This window comes from Gorilla gorilla, chromosome 4 (assembly GCF_029281585.2).
Source record: "Gorilla gorilla gorilla isolate KB3781 chromosome 4, NHGRI_mGorGor1-v2.1_pri, whole genome shotgun sequence".
NCBI lineage: Eukaryota > Metazoa > Chordata > Mammalia > Primates > Hominidae > Gorilla > Gorilla gorilla.
Window position 1 is genome coordinate 91,473,153 of NC_073228.2, and position 22,660 is coordinate 91,495,812.

A 22,660-nucleotide genomic window follows, 5' to 3' on the forward strand; every position below is an offset into this window, starting at 1 on the left:
TTGATTAGGTATTTAATGAGTGAGGACCAAATTGTAAGAAGTAAATCCACATGTAGTTAGACCATTTTTCTCCATAATAGTGGAATGAGTAACACTATTGTATCTTAAATCAGAGGAATATAGAATAAAATAAAGTTCAAAACAGTAAAAGGGGGATGTCTTTTATATTGAAAGTAGAAGTTGATGTTCACTTTTTACGGGCTCAGAATGTCTTACTGAAGAGGTAGCATTTGAGATAGTTCCTTCCCAGATTGGTTAGGTATTTATCTAACAAGTAGAAAGCAAAAAGTGGAAAGTACATTCTAAGAACAAAAAGTACAAGCTACAGTGGTGGGAGATTGGCAAATAGGAAGTTATGTGTGACCATGGTATAGGAACCAAAAAACAATTGGTAGTATGAGACAGGAAATGTAGACTTGAGTCCTGTGGTAAACGACTTCAGTTGCAGAATGAGAAATTTGTAGGCAGTAGAGAGGTGTTTTTTTTTTGTTTGGTTTTTCTTAATGTAGGGCACAGCTGCTGTTGAAACTGATGTATCCAGATTAGAGTGGTGGAGTAGGACATAATTATATTAGTTGGGCTGTTGTTTAAGAAAAGTCGATAAGAGGGCCTGAGTTAGGGTAATGGCAACAAGAAAAGATTAAGAGAGGTTTGGAAAGATATTTACTGAACAGAAACATCTTTTTTTATATACACATAAATAAGGATAGTGTGGGGATATGTTTGAAGATATGATTTTCATGAATTTTAATAAAAGTAGATTAATAGTTAATTATATAAAATACTGTCTTAATGTCTTCCCTTTAGGGCCGGGAAGAAGATCCACATGAAGGAAAAATGTGAGTTTGTGTTAATTATTAAAATGAAAAAAAAATCTATATTGTAAATTTACTAATTGGAAAACTTTGGCCAAAAAAATTGTTTTTTAAGTTTTCGGACTGACAACTTTTAAATTTGGCTTAGGGAACTCATTTCTAAATATTTTCTTAAGGATCTAGTGATAAAGTCTTGTTTTTAAATAAAAGGTAGCTGATAACTAAATATAACTCTTTTTATCACCACACTGAAGACTTTGAATAAACACTAGATTTATAACATTATGAATGTCACAATTTGGCACATTTTAAAATTATTCATAGTATTTCTTGGTTATTCATAGTATTTCTTGTTTTATAGCCACATCTTTTATCCCCCCAAAATAACGGTTCTTCACAATTTTAATAAGATTCAGCAAGGTCTTTTTTTTTCATAATCTTCAGACTGATTTTATGTATATGTAAGTTTTCTTTTGAAGATCTGAACCATTAATCCCAATTCTCTCTTACTCACATTTTAATAGACTATTCATCTCCTAATATCTTTTCAGTACAACATTTTTTTCTTATCTTTCAGCATTTAGGGATGGAACTTGAGGCTTGCCTCAAGTGTTTGCTTTTTCTGTTTTCTAACCATTAGAATATAAAAACATTCAGCTGACTACTCCATTTGCAGTCACCTTGTTTAATGCTTCACCCTTCTGTAAGTGGAATATGTAAGATATATTCTGAGTTCATTTTTATTGTTTCTTGTAGCTACAAAATAGATTCCACTAGTGAGACTGTACCCTGCTGTTTGTATTAGTTTGAAGTCTCCTCTCTACCTATATCAGGAGTTTCAACTTCTTTTTTGTTATTTTTTCTTTTTTTTTTTTTGAGACAGAGTCTTGCTCTGTTGCCCAGGCTGGAGTGCAATGGCACGATCTCTGCTCACTGCAACCCCTGCCTCCTGGATTCAAACGATTCTCTGCCTCAGTCTCCTGAGTAGCTGGGACCACTGGCGCACACCACCACGCTAGGCTGGTTATTGTACCTTTAGTGGAGATGCAGTTTTGCCATGTTGGCCAGGCTTGTCTTGAACTCCTGACCTCAAGTAATCTACCAGCCTCGGCCTCCCAAAGTGCTGGAATTACAGGCATGAGCCACTGTGCCTGGCTAGGAGTTGCAAATTCTAATTAATGCTTGGGAGAATCAGACAGACAATGTAAGCAAATGAAGCGGGTCAAGTATATATATTCCCAGTTTTCTTTAGACACAATAATCTTGATCTTTCTTATTTTCCCTCTTTGCTAGAGATCAAGGTACATGGAACTATGTCCCTACTGTCAAAAAACAACACTGTACGTGTGGTAATAAATGGCAACTAATATTCACTTATGGTGTTAGGGAAAACTGTGGGAAGTAGAAAACTAGAAAGTGTTTGCCTATTGTAAGGTAATCACTTTGTCTAGTTGTCTAGTTGATATGTGTAGGAATGTGAGTCTAGTGTTGTTAGATCCTTCTGATTTTCAAAAAAAGACCATAAATCTAGGTTTTTTTATTTTAGATAATAGCAATGGAATTTTAAATTTAAAAATATAGGTTAAATGCTAGTAAACATTTAAAGCTACATCAGTTTTCTCATAGTATAAAATATAAATCCCACTTTCACTCGGAAGTCTTTTTATCTGATAGCATTGTCATTCTTCCATTTTTCTTAACTTTATGTAATTTCTTAATTGGTATTTAGCATAACTTAAATTTGCATTGTTGGTTTATTTTATGTGTATGTTTGTTCCCTTTAATTTCCTAATATAGGGACTGTGGCAGTACTTTAAATTCTTTAAAGTGTCCTCAGTAACATCTACAAGTAACCTTTGAGATTAAACAGATGGTATAACTTTGGTTGAATTTCTTTCCAGCTCCCTATTTACATGATATGGGCACCAAGTCCTGATGACTTTATCTCCTAAAGTATTTCTTAAATGTTTACCGCCTTCTCAAATCTTAAATAACTACATTCTAGTTCAGGCCTTTTTAAATCTCCTGCCAGGATTTGATATAGCAGTAACCTTCAAGTTGATCTCCCTTGACTCTTTAGCCTCATCAAATCCTTTTTTCCAGTAGCTGGAATAATCTACCTAGATTGAGTCACATTATCCTTAACTGCCAGCAGGTATATGAAAAAATGCTCACCATTCATTACTAATCATCAGATAAATGCAAATCAAAACTACAATGAGATTTCATTTCACCCCAGTTATAATGGCTTTTATCCAAAAGATAGGCTATAATGAATGCTAGTGAGGATGTGGAGAAAAGGGAACCCTTGTACCCTGTTGGTGGGAATGTAAATGAGTGCAGTTACTATAGAGCACAGCATGGAAGTTCTTCAAAAAATTAAAAATAAAGCTACCATATGATCCGGCAGTCCCACTGCTGGGTATATATCCAAAAGAAAGGAAATCAGTGTATCAAAGAGACAGCTGCACTCCTGTGTTTCAGCACCATTCACAATAGCCGAGATGTTTAATCCACCTAAGTGTTCATCAGTGGATGAATGGATAAAGAAAATATAGTACATATACACAATGGAATACTATTCAGCCATAAACAAGAATGAAATCCTGTCATTCACAGCAACATGAATGGAACTGGCAAATACCATGTTAAGTGAAATAAGCCAGGCACAGAAAGACAAATACCATGTGTTCTCACTCATATGGGTGCAAAATACTAGAAAATTAACTCAGGGAGATAGATAGTAGAATGATGGTTACCAAAAGGTGGGAAGGGTAGCAGGGAAGGGGGGATACAATATGGCTGATTAATAGGTACAAAAATACATCTAGATAGAATGAATAAGATCTAATTTACTGGATATTTAAAAATAACTAAAAGAGTGGAATTTGAATATGCCTAATACAAAGAAATGATTATATGTGCTTGAGGTGATGGATACCCCAGTTATCCTGACTTGATCATTAAACATTATATGCTTGTATCAAAACATCACTGGTACCCCATAAAAATAAACAAAATAGTTGTATACGTTACCCATAAAAACAGAAAAAATAAAAATTAAAAAATTGAATCTTATACTGATTCTCCACCTTTACCTTAGCAGAGCCTAAAAAATGATCTGTTATTTGGTTATTTTGTCGTTTACTACTTCTAGCACTTATCATCTGTAGTTTCCTAATCTCCAGCATGTAGGTCTTCAAATTCATAATACTTTTTTCTTTATTGTTTTAGAGATAGGTTCTTGCCATTGCCCAAGCCGGAGTGCAGTAGTGCTATCATAGTTCACCTCAAACTCCTGGGCTCAAGTGATCCTCCTGCCTGAGCCTCCCGAGTAGCTGAGACTACAGGTGTGTACCACCACACCTGGCAAATGTTGTAATTTTTTTTTTTTTTTTTTGTAAAGATGAGGTCTTACTATGCTGCCCAGACTGGTCTCAAACTCCTGACCTCAAGTGATCCTCCCACCTTGGCCTTCCAAAGTGTTGGGATTACAGGTGTGAGCCATTGCTCCTAGCTATTTTTCTTTATACTTTTGCTCAAGCTGCTTCCTAGGCCAGAATTCTTCCATTCATACTTAGCTCATTCATCACTTCCCCCTAGAAAATCTTCCTTTATTTTCCTCTCTACACACTCAACAGTATTGGTACCCTTCTCTGTTACTCCCAAAATGCCTTTGGCAATACCTATCACTGTGCTTATTATAGTTTCTACATTGTTTCTATAGTTAGGGTCTCACTATGTTGCCAGGCTGGTCTTGGACTCTTGGGCTCAAGAGATCCTCCTGCCTTGGCCTCTGAAAGTACTGGGATTACAGGTGTGATCCCAGTTCCCACGCCTGGCCTAGGAGTGGGAACTTTATAAGAGCAGGGACTCATCTTTTTATCACTGTTGCAAACTATGTGGTTGAAATATATAAATTTTATATGGGAATAAATGTCTGAAAAATTAAACGAAAACTCTTTAGAAAGAGATATTGCCACTTTGGCTTCAGACTGTGTGCTTATGCTAAATAATCTTGTTCATCTGTAAACCCTATCATTTTTTTACCCTTCTTTTTTTGAATTTTTTTTCAAACTGTAGAAGTAGAGGATTAGCCTTGGAGGTCAGGTCATGTAGTTGACTGTCCTCCAGAATATAAAAATCCTGCTCTAGCATTTGTAGCCTATACTTGAATGCAGTATAGAACCTCACTACTTGTAGTCTGAACTGTTTTAGTTGTTGTATTCTTGCTTTATATTATTCAAAATTTACACAGGGAGCACCAGGAGATCTGAATCAGTGAGTTAATGCTTGGAATGGTGTTAAAGAAAAGTTTACCTTTTCATTCATGTGAAAATTTAAAAATTCAGTTATATTTTCATACTTCACCAGTAATAATTGTATGGATCATTTAAAACAATGTGAATGACCTCTGAACCTGTCACACTGGACTTTTGAGCACTTATATATTTTAGTCGTATATTTACTTTCTAGCTTGCTCTTTATTATTAAAAATACTTGTAGACCCTAAGAAGATCCCACAAAGTAGTAGATAGGTGATCGGGAATTGTCAGCCTGGCATTAAGATGTGTTAATCAGCAAGATAGATAATAGGCCTTTAGGTAAATAAGAGGTGATTTTATGTACTTTGATGACTAGTAATTACTTTTTAAATCAGATATATCATTTTATTTGAAGGTAAAATTTAAATACTTAGGTTATTGTATGCTCTATGTCTTGACTATGATGCCTTTTATAATAATTTCTAAAGGCTTAATTTAAGAATACAGAATATAAAATACATAGCAACCTAGTTTGATAGGCTGTTAGCTCAAATAGAGTTGGGAACACTAAGTCCTTCTTTTCTTTCAGTTCTTGATGGTGCTATCCACTCATTCTTATCACCCAATCTTATATTCTGACTTTCAGCAAAGTAAGAGTCAATATCTTGATTTTATTTGAAGAGAGAATTTATCAGATGTTATAGGAAAATTCAGAAATGAATTCATTAATTTTTTCAGGGAAGTTCTGGAGTAGGCTCTATCTGTACTACTCCTCCTTCCCCTTACCCCACAAAAAGACCTATAACAGTCTGTTATTATCAGGATTAAAAATTGTTGCCATTTTTGTATTGGTAATGAAAATTGTAGTTCATATTTGATAGTTTCTAGTTTTACTATATTTTGTTGAAATTAACTATAATATGTATATAAAATGTATTAAAATGTAATGAGATGATTTGATTAACTGCATTTATTTTATCACTTTGAATTAAACTTACTATATTGGTTGTTTAATTTTGATCATATGATAACAGCAAAAAGGACTTTATTTATATATCTAATTTATTCTCTTTTTAAGATGGTTCCATGGGAAGATTTCCAAACAGGAAGCTTATAATTTACTAATGACAGGTACTTACTTATTTACTTGCTTTTCTAATGTCTATTTAAAGAGAATAAAAAAGTGAACAAACCATTCATCATGTGTTTTGCCTTTAGCATTCAGTTAGTGTTTATGCATGTTATAATTTCGTGTCCAGTACTAAGAAGCTGGTGTTTTTATTTATATTTTAAACATACATGTGTTATAAAATTTAGTCAAGTGTGTTTTTCTTTTACCCCAGGCCCCTGTCCACTTCCTCAGAAGTAACACTAGGTGACAGTTTTTTTTCCCATATGTTTCTAGAAGTTTTCTGTGTCTCTGTGAATCTTTCTCACCCCTACACATACACAGACAGGAACATGCAACACACTTTTTTCATGTTAGATATATATTGGGAGATGATTCTGTATCTGCAGATAAAAACTTTCATTACTCTCTTTTATGGATTTAAACTTTTCATTATATAAATACCATAATTAACTAGTCTTTAGTAGAACGATATTGTATTGTTTTTATTCTTTTGCTGTTCAGCTACAGCAGACATTCTTGTATTTATCTTTGTATACTTGTGGAATTATATGATTGAGCTTTATTTAATATGTATTAATTTTAACATTTCCCAAAACTGTTATGCTTATAAATACAAAGTAAAAATTGACTTGTATTGTGGTTTTAACCATCCTGTCATTGTTTATTCTTACTAAATATTTAAGGCTGAATTAATTTAAATACCGAGCATTTCTTCGGCAAACCACATCTTATAAAGATTTCAGACAAGTTTAAGCTTTAGTATGTAATTTAAAAGTTTCAGTTCTTCAAAAATGTTGACTATTCAATAGTTTCTGTATTTGGTGAAATAGATTCTTGTGGTGATAACCCTAATTAAAGAGGTAATCTGAATTGTTTTAATCCATAAAGCATTGCATTTTAAATTAATACTTTATTCTTTTGAAAGATTTGAGATAGTTTTTGAAGTCCTCAATTTTATTGTGAAGCTGTAGGTTAAGTAGGTTCAAAAAATAAGTTAAAAAAGATTATGATAATGCTATATGATAGTAATAGAGAAGAAATTTTAAACTAAAATGACATTCTGTCAGCTATTTCAGTGTGGAACCAAAAATATGTAGTTTAGTGAATTTATTGAATTTTGGATATGTTTCTTTTTTGGAACTTGTACCACCAAGTACTTGAGGTACTTTTGTTTTAAGTCATACAAGGTTGAAAAGGAGCTAAACTTAATTTCCTTAATACATTACTTTGCATTTTCTTTGTGTCATGTGCTCTTTTGAGGATCTGGTGGGATTTTCTCTCCTGAGAAGTACAAATAAGCACTTGCATGCACAGTCTTGCATGAAATTCCTATCATATTCTAGAAGAAATTTAGAGAGTATCTTGGATTCTTGTCAGTAAGATTTGTTGTATCAACTTAGAAACACTTTCATTTTAGCCCATATTATACAATCAGTTTCTGTAATTTTTATGTTTACTTATGTATTAAGCCTTGGAGATTCAGTTTAAGGAGATTTATTTTTTTCTTTTTACTGAACATGAAGTTACTTCATAAGTGCCTTGATTGGATGATTGGAACTATTAGTAATTTACCCCTCAAATTATATCTTATAATCTAAGCATTCATTGTGCTTTCCTAAAAACAATCAAGTCCTGATCTTTTCTGGATCATTTGGACTTAAATGGAGAAAAGGCAGAGCATCTAAGTATTATGAGTCACTGCCAATCAAAGATATCAGAAATACTTCTCTAAAATTAATATGTCATATTTAATATATGATAATTTGCTTCTATAATTCCTTTCAGGAGCATACCTATTGAATAAAATATAGTGTATGTGTATTGATTTTTGATCATGTATACACATATTTCAGTTGTTTTGAATCTACCTTTATAAAAAGCTTTTGGTACTATTTTATTACAGTTATTACTTTTTAATTTTTTTTTTTTTTAAGATGCAGGATCTTGCTGTGTTGTCCAGGCTGGTATCAAACTCCTGGGCTCAAGTGATCCTCCTGGATAGCTGGGATTATATGCATGTACCACTGTGCCTGGCACAGTCATTACTGTTTAATGATTAATTGAAAACATTGATTAAGCACAGAGTATTCTTAAGCAAACTGGTCTTCACTTTTTAGAATCTTCTTATTACGAAGATTTACATACAGAATTTAGCAGTTTTAGCCAGTATTCCCTAACTATGCTTAGGTTCCTTCCAAATTATGACAGGTGTAGATATTACTGACCAGAAGTTACTGCTGCAAAATTTCTGCTCTCTATTTTTATGTATTAAAGCTGGTAAGATACACCAGAGAGATAGCAGACAAGCAATGTGGATGGTTGTGAATCATAAACCAGAAAATTTGAAAGAAATTATCTTAAAAAAAAACAAGTTCCTGGTGAAAATTTACATATGTTTATGACTTTGAATGCACTTTGTAATAATACTACTTAACATCTTTTTTTATTTGATAATTAGGGAAAAACTAACAGCTTAATTTTTACAGTTGGTCAAGTCTGCAGTTTTCTTGTGAGGCCCTCAGATAATACTCCTGGCGATTATTCACTTTATTTCCGGACCAATGAAAATATTCAGCGATTTAAAATATGTCCAACGCCAAACAATCAGTTTATGATGGGAGGCCGGTATTATAACAGGTAAATCATAATTTTTTAGCTATCTTTTACTTTTCGCAAAAATAGTTGAAATCTTGATAATACAGTATTCAGAGTCAAAATTATATAAAAGTTTCTAACTTCTAAAAATTATAAGACCTTCAATATAATTTCATAATAGTCATGCCCAAGAATTCTTTAGACAGTGTCAAATATGAATGCAAATTAGTAACTTATACTTTGTTTCCTTCCAAAACAATTTTTGTGATTTTAAAAATTAGACATAAGCTATTTGCAACAAATTTACTAAATCCATGTGTTATCTGTAGGAGGAGCAAAATATCTTAGGAAAAGAAAATATATCAACATTATTTTATCAGTGAGATACTTTAGTAGGAAAAAAAAAGTTTCTAAAGATACCTGAGACTTATTATACAGATGTTATCATGTAACTGAGTTCTTCTCAAGTTGACATTTCTTATATGTGATTGTTGGTTTTTACTTCTCACTTTCAAAGTAAACTCATTGTTTGTCCCAAAACTCAGAATGAATTATAGTTACTTGATTAGGAAAATAAGTTAATAGAAGAAACCATATGATAGAATGTCAGCAATTTTTCTGTCAAATAGAAAATAATCTTCATTTGTGAACGTAGAGGTTTTCCTATACCTAATAAGTCTCTATTTCCTATTTCAGAGGCTGGCATAATCTTGTTCTAAAATGCTTATATTTGCCTAGTTTAACCCCTCAGTACCACAGCAGCATTCTCTATCCGAATTAGAATTTGTCAAACTAGACATTTGAGTGAATAGAGATTCTGTAGCTTGTTTATCTGAAAAAAACCAAAAAACAAAAACAAGTTCTTCTAGTTGCTTGCAGGAAGCTCAGTTGACTGTTAAAAGACATCAAACGTAAGATGTGAGTCTAGGCAGCTGTACCCTTTTGCCTACCTCATATACAGGTTGCTTGAGTACTTTATACATGACAATCTGAGTTCTAGATGTCCTCACTGAAAATACAGCTAGCTGCAATTTGAGTTCTTTAAGAATGTAATTTTTCCCAACTCCAGTTTTCTGGAGATTTAGAACATACAAAATAATGCACTGAAAATATATCATCTTCTTAACTGAATAAATGTCCATATTGAGATCCTTTTTAAAGATAAAATAATTTACATGAATTTATTTTTTTGAAGTTCGTTTTGTTACTAACTTAAACTTCCTTATGATACATCACACAAAACTGGAAATTCTTCCTACATACTGGAGGAAGTCGGTAAAACATGTAAAGGTAGTCGCTTTTGGTTGCTGAACACCATGATGGAACATGAAAAAAGAAGTATTTTAAGTAGATTTCTGTCCAAATTATTGCAATATTATGTTTTCAAAATGAGGATTTAAAAATAAAAGTTAAATGTATGTTAATTTAGTGGCCTTGACCATTCCCCCAGAACTTTGATTTTTATAATTTTTCTTCCCTGTGAATTTGTTTATAAATTCATCTTATTGTTTCTAGTTTTAACATTAAACTTCTTTAAAAAGCCCCAAATTATGTGAATCAGGTGCTGTGAAAATGAAGGATTTTGTAATTGTTTTGGAAATATATACTTCATTTCAGCATTAACATTAGTAATGTCAGAAATAATTCCTAGGAAGATAAATCTTTGTGCTTATTGTTTATTGTTAGATATAAATGTATAAAGAAAGATTTTTCAATAAATCTGTCGAACACAGCCATACTCTGCTTTCCCATCTCCCCATTAACTAAACATGAGACCTTGATAAAGAGGGATAGTAGTTATGTCTTTCATTTAGAAACTGTTAAGACATAACTTTAATGTTCCTATATTCAGAGTTTTAAAAAAAAAAGCAGAAGAGGCATTTAATAGCAAATTTAATTCAGCAGCCATTTATCGACTTATCTACTTTGTGAAATGTACTGTACAAATCCTGTGTAAATACATTAAAGAAAAAGATATAGTTTCTTCATTATTAGTGCTCAGGTTTATTAGAAAAGAAAGTATGGTATGCAGAATGTGATAAATTCAGGGGATATATAAATGCATGGGAATCAGTAAATGAGAGTTCAGTGGGGGGTGAGAAGGAAGACAATGGATTTTGGCTAGACCTTGAGGAGACAATATTAACATTTATGTAGACTTCAAGAAGAAGAGTGCACATGGTTTTATGTGCTAAATGCATTACAAAAATTAAAGTACAGAACACAGTGTCTCTAGAAACTCATGTTTATTTCAAAAGTAAGTTTACATTGAATATGTTTTAGTTTTCTGAGATGTAACTCTGTCTGATTTCATGGCTGGAACTTATATGAATGTCTAGAAAATTCTAGTTTATCTCCCCTGACTGTTTATTTTGGTGTTTCTGGGTAGAGTATAAATGGAAGAGTAATTTTTAAAAAAACTCTTAAGTCTAGCTCATTGGTAAAAACCTATCTGATTGGTTGCCACACACTTTTAAATTTGCTCCTGGACAATCTGAACTGTACTTCCCCATGGTTTCCTGTTCTCTCAGTTTATGGAAAACAATTATATTGTAACATTGAGGTGCTACAGTGGATTGATTGTATTTTACAGTTACTGAGCCCAAAAACCTTTGATGTTTACTGATTTTCATAGATTTGGTGCTTTTTGCTTTTAAAACACATAGTCATCTCTTTAGTGGAATCTAGCTATCTTCAAATATATTTCCTGATTTTCATTTTTCTTTTAACAATTTTGGATTTATATGGTATTAGATTTTTTATTAAAAACATAAAATCTTGCTTGTTCTTTTAATAATGCTTTTATTTATCTCATTTTCACCACACCCCTCTGTGGCTTGTGTTCAATGCTGCTTCTGGTATTAAGTTCATTCATACACTACTAGTTAACTTTTCAGGTCCTTTTGTTTTGGTTTTTAACATTACTTATATTTGGTTTAAATTAACTTTGTAGTATAGGGAAGATAACATACTTGAAGATACACACACACACATATATTCTAATTATATATATATAGTAGGTTAAACAAAATCTGTCTGGAGAAGTGTTTCCTAGATGGCTCAAAAGTTCCCATTTGTCCAGTATATTAAAGGAAGGTTTAAAATTCCAAGATTTCCATATTCAGGACAATAGAATGATCTTACTGATTATAGAGAAACAACTTTATATTTAAAGTTATATTTATATTTAAAAAAATACTAAAATTTTTTAAAATTTTATTTTATTAAAATTTAATATAATTTTTAAAATTATATTAAAATACAGTGTGTCATTTTTTTTGTAATATATTCCCAATATTTCCCAATTTGTAGCACTTTTAATCAAAATAATAAGCTTTTCTCCCTATGGTGATAATCCTACATGTAAGATTAGCTGGGGTTTTTTTTCTTCTTTTTGCCTGCTTTTCATGTGTTTTATGACCTGTTTCTGATATAAAACCAGTATGTGTAAATGTGATAATAAAAATTCTTAATTTATCTGAACTCTGCTTCCTAAATAAATGCCATGTTTCTGTGAATTCTTCATTCTTAGTATCTCATATGTACTCTTGGGGGTGAAAAAAAAGGTAGACTTTTAATCATTTCCTCATTTATGGTGACTCTTTGAATATGGTATTGTTGACCTGGCTGCCCACTTGATGGGTATGGAAAATCAGAATCTGGGCCATGTATTCTGGCCTGTAAATCTATATTGAGAACATTCTGTTTTTTCTAAAATAATATGAATGTTATGATCATTTATTCTATTAATGTATTTGTGTTATGTGCTTTGAAAAGAATTTGCTAATTAGATAATCCTTGGTAAGAAAGTTTACACATATTTTTAAAGATTTTGCAGTTTTATGAGACAGATTAATATTAGAAATTTTTATTTTAACAGCATTGGGGACATCATAGATCACTATCGAAAAGAACAGATTGTTGAAGGATATTATCTTAAGGAACCTGTACCAATGCAGGTCAGTGTTGCATTTCTTATTGCAATAATTAGCATTTTATTTTAAAATGCATTTTGGTGGTATGTTTTTGCACACATTTGTACAATTCAAAATGGATACAACTTAAAACTACAGATTATTTAGATTTTTTAGAAAGTAAACTGTAAGAATCTTTTAGTTTTTATCTATGTTGATTTTAGGTAATCAGGAACAACCTAGTGGCTTTTTGAGATTAGAAGCAGTCATGGAGGAAGGTAAGTTGCAGTAGGTCCAGGAGTGAGTTTTTTGGAGGCAAAAGTAGAGACAGCAGGGATAAACCACAGCCAGGCTTATTAAAGCCTGGGGAGTAATAAAAGGAAATAAAAAATACTGATAGAAGAGGATTAGGGCCAAAAATGGTTTACACTTTTTCTTTGTTTATTTGCCTGTAGTTTTACGGTGAGAGAATTTGAGAATGTCTGTATACTCTGAGTGAAAACTGTATAGTAGTAAAGAGGAGAGTGAAGTTGTATGGGGAGATGGGTGGTGGCAATGTCTTACAGATAGGGTCCTAGACAAAAATGAATAGAATCTAGAACATAAAAGGAAAGATTGGCCTTGAGCAAGAGAGCCTGTTAAATGTTAGTTGCTTAACGCTTAGGGTGATTAGCTTCTGTTTCTTCCTCATTGCACTTTCTGAAGTATATGGTAGGGAAATGGTATAACAGGGGTTAGAAAAAGGTGCTTCAAAAGACGGATTAATAATTTTCCTAAGTGGAAAATGGAGGTACTGTTATTCTAGGGACATAAAGGATTATTAAGGGTTTTGGGTACCCAGCTGCAATTGTACAGTGATTTGTAGTGTGCCTAGTTTCTTGATGTTTCCTCCTAACAAATTCATTTCATATGGCTATAGCTACTACTTATTGCAGTTAATTGGTGGGGGGTGGGGTGGGAGGTGAGGAATCATTAATCTGAAGCTAAAGATAAATTCAAGAATCATAATCTTGTCTCATTTTAACATACAGGCACACTTCATTTTATTGTGCATTGCCTTATTATGTTTCAAAGATAGTTTTTTTTTACAAATTGAAGGTTTGTGGCAACAAGGACGTCTATTGCGACTGTTTTTCCAAAGCATGTGCTCATTTGTGTCTTAGTGTCACATTTTGGTAATTCTTAAAATGTTTCAAACTTTTTCACTATTATATGTTATGTTGATCTGTGATCAGTGATCTTTAATGTTACTATTGCAATTGTTTTGGGGTGCCATGAACTGCATCTGAAGAAGACTGCAAGCTTAATCGATAAATGTAGTGTATGTTCTGACTGCTTCATTGACTGGCTGGTTCTGTTTCTCTTCCTCTTCTTGGGGCTTCCTATTTCTGCAGACACAACACTATTAAAATTGGGCCAATTAATAACCCTACAGTGTGCCTCTAAATGGTCAAGTGAAAGGAAAAGTCACATGTCTCTCACATTAAGTCAAAAGCTAGAAATGATTAAGCTTAGGGAGGCATGGTGAAAGCCAAAATAGGCTGAAAGCTAGGTCTCTTGCACCAAACAGCAAAGTTGTGAATGCAAAGGAAGAGTTGCTGAAGGAAATTGAAAGTGCTACTCCATTGAACACATGAATGATTAATAAAGTGAAACACCCTTATTGCTGATAGAGAGAAAATTTGAGTGGTCTGGATTGAAGATTAAACCAGGGATAACATTCCCTTAAGCCAAAGCCTATCCAAAGCAAGGCCCTAAACTCTCTTCTATTCTGTGAAGGCTGATAGAGGTGAGGAAGCTCCAGAAGAAAAGTTGGAAGCTACCAGAGATTGATTCATAAGATTTAAGGAAAGATGCTATCTCCATAACATAAAAGTGTAAGGTGAAGCAAAGAAACTGTAGCAAGTTTACCCAGAACATCTAGCTAGTTTTCCAGAAGATAACTAGCAAGTTATCCAGAAGATAAGTGTTGAAGGTGCTAAACAACAGATCTTCAGCGTAAAGAAAACATCCTTCTATCTGAAAATATTATCTAGGACTTTCATGGCAAGAGTTAATGCTTGGCTTTGAAGCTTCAAAGGTCAGGCTGACTGACTCTTTTCAGGGGCTAATGCAGCTGGTGACTTTAGGTTGAAACCAATTATCGTTGACTATTCTGAAAATCCTAGGAGCATCAGAATTATGCCAAATCTACTGTGCCTGTGCTCTGTCAATGGAACTACAAAGCCTGCATGGTAGCCCATCTGTTTACAGCATGGTTTACTGAATATTTTAAGGCCACTGTTGAAACCTACTGCTCAGAACAAACAATTCCTTTCAAAATGTTACTGATCACTGACAATGCAACTCTACAATCAAGAGCTCAGATAGAGATGTACAAGGAGATTGTTGTTTTCATGCCAGCTGACACAGCTTATATTCTGCAGCCCATGGATCAAGGAGTAATTTTGACTTTCAAATCCTTAGTTAAGAAATAATTTCATAATGTTATGTTTGCAAAAAATAGTGACTTTTCTTATGGATCTGGGCAAGGTACATTGAAAACCCTTTGGAAAGGATTTATCATTCTAGAGGCCATTAAGAACATTTGTGATTCATGGGCAGAGGCCAAAATAACAACATTAACAGAAGTTTGGAAGAAGCTGATTCCAACTCTTATGGATAACTTTGAGGGGCTCAAGACTACAAGATGACTTTGAGGAGGAGGTAGCTGCAGATGTGGTACAAGTAGCAGGAGAACTAAATTTGGAAGTGGAGCTTGAAGATGTGACTGAATTACTCCACTTTTGTGATGAAACTGGAGCGAAAGAGGAGTTGCTTGTTACGGATGAGAAAAGAAAGTGGTCTCTTGAGGTAGAATCTACTCCTGTGAAGATCCTGTGATCACTACTGAAATGAAAACAAATAATTTAGAATATTCTATAAACTTAACTTGATAAAGCAGCAAGAGGGTTTGAGAGGAATGCTTCCAGTTTTGAAAGAAGTTCAACTGTGGGTAAAATGGTATCAAACAGCATTATAGGGAATTTCTTTTGTGAAAGAAGAGTCAATTGATGCAGCAGACTTCATTTTTAAGAAATTGCCACAACCACCCCAACCTTTGGCAACCACTGCCCTAATCACTTAGCAGACATCAGTATCAAGGCAAGACCCTTCACCAGCATAAAGATTATGACTCACTGACGTCCTAGATGATTGTTAGGTGTTTTTTTTTTTCTCCCTCCGGAGTAAGGGTCTTGCCCTGTGGCTGAGGCTGGAGTACAGTGGTTCAACTGTAGCTCACTGCAACCTTGAGCTCCTGGGCTCAAGCAATCCTCCTGCCTCAGGCTCCCCAGTAGCTAGGACTGCAGGTGTACACCACCGTGCCTAGCTAATATTTTTTGTAGAGATAGAGTCTTGCTCTGTTGCCCAGGCTAGTCTTGAATTCCAAGGCAGAAGCCTTGGTCTCCCAAAATGCTGGGATTACAGTTGTGAGCCACCTTGGTTGCCCCAACAGTTTTTAGTAATAAAATATTTTTAAATTAACATGTGTACATTGTTAGACATAATGCTATTGCACACTTAGTAGACTACAGTATAGTTGTAAACATAACTTATACGTGCACTGCGAAACCAAAAAATTCATATGGCTGGCTTTATTGTGGTGGTCTGGAGCCAAATCTGAAATACCTCCAAGGTATGCCTATATTTTCCTTCATTCCGGCATGCTTTCCTAGTAGAATTTAAGGTCTATGAGAACAGAGATTTTTATTTGCATTGTTTTTTCCCAGTGCTTAGAACAGTACCTGACATTAGATATTCAATAAATATTGATTGAATGAATGATTCTCTGCTTTCCAGCAAGAAATACCTACTTTACCCTTGCCTGTATTGTTACTAATGTCTTAAACTTTAATGTGCTCCTTCCTATCACCATGTCAGTCTTCCTCTCTGCCTATCTAAATACTATTTTAACATCCATCTTGTTTCACTTTTTGAGTAATTTTTTTTTATCACCGCCGAGTAATTGGAAGAGAAGTTAGCCAGAACATATAACATACACACACATATATAAATATATATATGTGTATTTTTTAAATAACATGGGCGAGTGCTTTTTAGACCATGGCTAGGATCTTTTTTCAGGATCAGAGGTGCCTTTGCCTCCAGATGACGGATCCTGCCATATAGTTCCATTGCTGTATCCTCAATTCTAATTCCCCTTGGCTCTTTGAGTTAGTGATTTTAATTTTATTTGACCCCAAATTAAATCATACATTTCCCCATACTGAATTTGTACTTAGAATTTTCTAATTTAAGTTTTGATCAAGACCATCATGGCTAACACGGTGAAACCCTGTCTCTACTAAAAATACAAAAAATTAGCTGGGTGTGGTGACATGCCCCTGTAGTCCCAGCTACTCTGGAGGCTGAGGCAGGAGAATCGCTTGAACCCAGGAGGTGGAGGTTGCAGTGAGCCGAGATTGCACCACTGCACTCCAGACTGGGAGACAGAACGAGATTCCATCTCAAAAAAAAAAAAGAAAAAGAAATAGTATGTGGCATCTAATAAACTTGCAGTATGTGTTATAAGACTGCTTTAAGAATTACTTGAGATATATAATGTGCCTCGCTCTTGTGTTAGTTTTATAACTGAACAAACCTCCAGTTGGTTTTGCAGAAGTGCCTATAATGCTTTGAATACTTCAGAAATAATTGATGCTGATTATAAAGCAATTTGATTGATTGCTACACAGAAACTATTAAGTGCTATCTGTAGTCTATTATTTTGGAGCATGGGGTGATGAAAAGTTGGTTTTAGTAGAAGTTTGGGGAATAATAAAATTCACTCATTCTTCAAGCAGGGTTTTAACTTTTAGTACAAAAGCAAGTACTATCTTTTTACTAATCGCCAAATTGATTAGCTAGCAAATCACCTCATCTTCCAATGAGGTGACCCTGTGTACCCACACTCAGGCTAAGATGCTGGCAAAGGCTAAGAAACAGCAGAGTCCTAGCTAGCTTTGCTTACTTCCTGGAACTATTAACACTTTTTGAGGCAAGCATTAGACAAAAAGGGTCCTTTTGAGACAATATACCCCATAATAAAAATGCCTTACATTTTTGAGCACTATATTTTAAGCACTGTTTTTTATACATATTCATTCATTTAATTTTCTCAACAACTTTACCGAGGTGACACTATGATGATGCCTATTTCAAAGATAAGGCAACTGAGAGCTGAGAGGTTAATAACTTAAATCATCCTCAATTCTTCTCTTTTTATCTTCCTGTACTTTATATCTAACCTGTCAGGAAGATCATACTGACTCTGTCTTCAAAGTATGTCTAGAATATGACCACCACCAGAATCTGCCTTCATCTCTTAGTTTCTAGCTTTGTCCCCTTATGCTGCATGCTGCGCAGCAGTCACTGGGATCCATTTAAAATGTCAGATCGTGTTACTCCTCTGTTTTAATACTTGAAAATGTTCTCCATTTCTTTCAGAATAAAAGCCAAAGTCCTTACAATGGCATACAAGACCCAACAGTGGCAGTCCATTAATTTTCTGAACTCATCTCTTCCTACTATCCTCCTGCCACTCTTTTTCAGTCATACTTGCTTCTGTACTATTATTTGTAAATAAGCCAGACTCTTTCCTTCTTTAGGATCTTTGCTGTAGCTGTTCACTGTGTCCAAAATTATTTTCTCTTGGATATCCACTAGCCTCACTCTTACATCTTTCAAGTTTTTGCTCAAAATTTAGCAAATTAGCAAATGACACTTACCTAGACACCTTAATTAACACGGCAGCTTGCTCAACCCTGCAGAGCACTTACCTTCTAACATGCAGTACAATTTATTTATTTATGTTTATTTTTAATCTTTCCCTGGTTAGAATACAAGTTCCATGAGGATAGGGGTCTTTGATTTGTTCACTGATGTATCTCAAGAACTACAACAGTGCCTGAGACTCAACATTTATTGAATTAATATATTAAATGGCGTTTTCCTACATTAAGTGACAAAGCTAGGATCTGCAAGTTAAGTCTGTCTTCAGGAGCTTACACATGTAACTTCTAGGGAAGAGCTTGGTTCAATGGCTGTTAGACTCTAACCAATCAGATTACTGAATTTCCCTTGGGAGGAATGTAAAAAATCTAAGAACTATCTCTGGCTGAGAAAAGGAACACGTAGAGAAGCCTTTCTCCTCTCATTGACTAGGACTTGAAAAGTGATGTTGTGTTTTTGCCCATAGCATCTTCTAGTGTATTGGAATCCTTTAGGATTTGTGGGCTAGTCCCCACTTTAATATGATTTTTAAAAGATCTATATAGAGCATCTTGGAATCAAGTATTTAAATCCAAATATTAGTGTAGTTACATGTCTTAAATGACAGACTCCAAGAATGTTCCATTCTGCAGCTAATACTAAGTGCCATCACCATTGAACTAAAGATTTGATAAATACAAATCTGTATTACCAGGAAAGTAAAGTCATCACTATTTGTAACATCATGGTCCAGTGTACCCTTTTAATTTTTTTATATTCCTAAGTCATTTTACAAATAATTCGCATCACCAAGATTAAGGGTATAATCCAAAAACAACTTGATTGGAAAATGTAGTAAGAATTTAAATGTAGCGTACCCAAATTTTTGTTCCATGTTTTCATGTCTAGAAAGGCTTACGTACCTGGTACCTGAAATGGACAGTCTTTTCAATGCAACTAACAGTTCTTCACCCTTCATGCACAGACCTGGAACACAGCCATCCTGTAAATTCTGATTCCAGATTTGAAATCAGATACTTGTCTAATAAGTTCTATTTGTAATTACTTTGGTTCTTCTTGCATTGTATCTATCATATCAATTCCAGATTTTAAGTACATCACTACTGGAATCTAGCTTATTCTTTCTTGTTTTTGTATTATCAAAATGCAGTAGTTTTTTTTTTTTTGAGATGGAATTTCACTCTTTTTTGCTCAGGCTTGGAGTGGAATGGCGTGATCTCAGCTCACTGCAACCTCTGCCTCCTGGGTTCAAGCGATTCTCCTCCCTCAGCCTCCCATGTAGCTGGAATTACAGGCACGTGCCACCACGCCCAGCTAATTTTGTATTTTTAGTAGAGACGGGGTTTCACCATGTCGGCCAGGCTGGGCGAACTCCTGACTTCAGATGATGTGCCCGCCTCGGCCTCCTAAAGTGCTGGGATTAAAGGCACAAGCAAAATGCAGTACTTTTGAGAACTCTGATGGCTCATAATTTTGTTGGAGAGTACAGTGTCCATTGCTCCATAATTGTAAAATATTTTTGTTTAGATTTTAAAACACCAGTTAACATTGATGTTTATAAGAGTGATTAATCCAGTGAATTTTACAATTTCTATGTTATATGTTTACTTTCAGTAATTTTTTATGCAAAGGCCCTTTAATATTTGCCCATTCACAAATCATATTAAGTAAATTTTGATGTACATACAAAAATTTAAATAGTCTCATTTCTTTTTAGCAAAACAGGATAATAGAAGTAATATGGTTCACTCAGTGATTGAGTTTGAGAAAATTCAAGTATATCATCATCTGAAAAATCATAGTCTGAGGTTTATCAAAATCAATTCTGCCATCATGATAGAGTCTAGAGTGCTGCTGTTTCTTTGCATTCGTTTTCTGATTTTTCTAATTGTCAAACATCTTCCTGGATCAGTTTTTTTCTCTTTATCATTTATGAGCAGAAAATAAAGAGTTCTGAATATTTTAAGTATGTTCAATCAAAGCTAAAAAGACAGCAAAGATGGCCTTTTATGTTTTTACAAAAGACGCTGCAATACTTTGCAACACAGTTAAACACACACACACATACACACACACCCAGAGTGATGCAGTAGAGATTATTTATTTCAGTTATATCATCCTCTAGGCCAGCGGTTGGCAAAAGTTTTCTGTAAAGGGTTTTGTAGTTCATTTAGTGTGTCCACTAAAGTCTCTTTTTATCTGGAAGCAACCACAGACAGCATGTTAGGGAATGAGCATGGCTGTGTTCCAGTAAAACTTTATGTATAAAAAACAGGTGGTGGACTGGATTTAGCATGCGTGCCATAGTTTGTCAGCCCTGCTGTAAGCAATTCATTCTTCTATTTTCTTATTATTTTAGTAATTTTGTAGCATTAACTTGGGAATAATTCTGAGTAATGATGAAATAGTTCCTAGGATGATGAAACAGCATAATGTTTCAAGATAGAGAGAGGATTATGAAGATCCCACAGCATAACTTAGATTTATAAGAGGATTGAATGGATCCATGAAGTTTGTAAGATGGACTAAAAGTCATAAAATATGAATCCTTGCAAAATAGTAAGAACTACTCAAAAAGGAAACCAAAAAACTAAAACTGAGTCCAATTGACCTTAATAGTAAAATTGAAGATTCATTTATTCTGGAAAGATCATGATAAAGGCATCCTGATATAATTCTTTTCCTCAGAGGATTTAGCAATTAATGTAAGTTCTGCTATAATGTAACATATGCATTCCTAAAAATCATAGCATTATGCAAAATCAGGCAATCAAAACCACAGGGCGTTTGGGAAAAGTGAGGTTAGGGGTGTTAACACTTAGAAATTTCATCAGGGATATATTAAGAAAGAAAGAACCTAATATAAATATGTTGCTTAGTTCTATACATTTTCTTTGTAGGAAATATGTACATCCTACAATAAATATGGCAATTTACCTTGAAAAAAGAGGTACATTACATGAGGAAATGGCCATTGGTAGAGTTGAAGCATGGGAATGTTGCAGAGTGGCAGAGGAGGATTATGTGAAATCACGGTTATAACACCAGCTGTGGATGGATGGGTGTGGCATGTGACACACTTAGTGGATTGAGGGAACTGTTAGGTATTTGAAGTGTGTATGTTTTGTTCATTCTCATGTCTTAGTTCACCTGGTACTGTTGTCTGTATTCACCTAGCATTTCTCACAGACACAATTGTGCATAGGCAAACATGAATTTGCTTTATGCTTATATCGGTTCCTAATTTACCAGTTATGCTGGGACAAGTTTATGTTTTTAAAACATTATTTGCTGTAAAGTATAACTGACTGTATTTGAAAATAGCTTATTAGGTATCCATGGAAACAGACAACTTATTAGTTGTTCTTGGGATTGGCAAGGAAACCTTTCTGTGAACTTTGTTGTCGGTGTTCTTCGAAATTATAAGGAAACATTTCTGAGAATTTCTTTGGAAAGCAAAAGATCACTTATGTGTTATGTGTATCTAGATTTTAGTTTTAAGCACTTTGGCTTTTAATTGGTAATTTTATAGATTTTTACTTCATTTTCATCAAGAATGTATGAAATAATTTTAATGTTTTTTAAAATTCAGGATCAAGAACAAGTACTCAATGACACAGTGGATGGCAAGGAAATCTATAATACCATCCGTCGTAAAACAAAGGATGCCTTTTATAAAAACATTGTTAAGAAAGGTTATCTTCTGAAAAAGGGTAAGTTCAGACTTTTATCATTAACCCATTTGATAGAGACGTTGTAAATATGGAGCTCCGAACTTATTGTGATATATATTTAATAAGTTTTGACATGAGTTATTAGTAATTGACACTTGTTCAGAGCCCATATATAAGCATTCTTCAAAATTTAGAGTGTAGGTATATTAAAAGTCTACATTTTCAACCGGAATGTGTCTTCTACCCATGGTTTCTTTTTTTCTTTCTTTTTTTTTTTTTTTTTTTTTTTTTGAGGAACTCCTTACGGCACATGGCACATGGCACATTCATAATATTGATATTTTACAGATTTACCTCAATTTGACATAACGACATTTTGGGGAATTGTGGGTGGGGGTGTGCTTTAGTGGAAGAATTTTTTCCTTAAGACTGTTAAAGAATTACTCCAAAACAAGAATTCTGACGATTTCATCATGATGAAATCTCTGAAGAT

At 33.9% G+C, this 22,660-nt stretch overlaps 2 protein-coding genes across 4 annotated transcripts in view; one reads left to right on the forward strand and one right to left on the reverse strand.

The window, feature by feature from the left end:
• The window catches only part of RASA1 (RAS p21 protein activator 1), a 124,381-nt gene that overhangs the window by 72,880 nt on the left and 28,841 nt on the right, over positions 1–22,660 (forward strand). For all 3 annotated transcript variants that reach the window (XM_019027643.4, XM_055388733.2, XM_055388735.2), the window contains exons 6-10: positions 808–839; positions 6,159–6,211; positions 8,699–8,849; positions 12,688–12,766; positions 22,086–22,206. In XM_019027643.4, coding sequence (XP_018883188.2) covers positions 808–839; positions 6,159–6,211; positions 8,699–8,849; positions 12,688–12,766; positions 22,086–22,206 — 436 coding nt within the window. The remainder of the gene's footprint in view (positions 1–807; positions 840–6,158; positions 6,212–8,698; positions 8,850–12,687; positions 12,767–22,085; positions 22,207–22,660) is intronic.
• The window catches only part of CCNH (cyclin H), a 101,586-nt gene that overhangs the window by 29,036 nt on the left and 49,890 nt on the right, over positions 1–22,660 (reverse strand). The gene's annotated exons all lie outside the window — the stretch shown is intronic.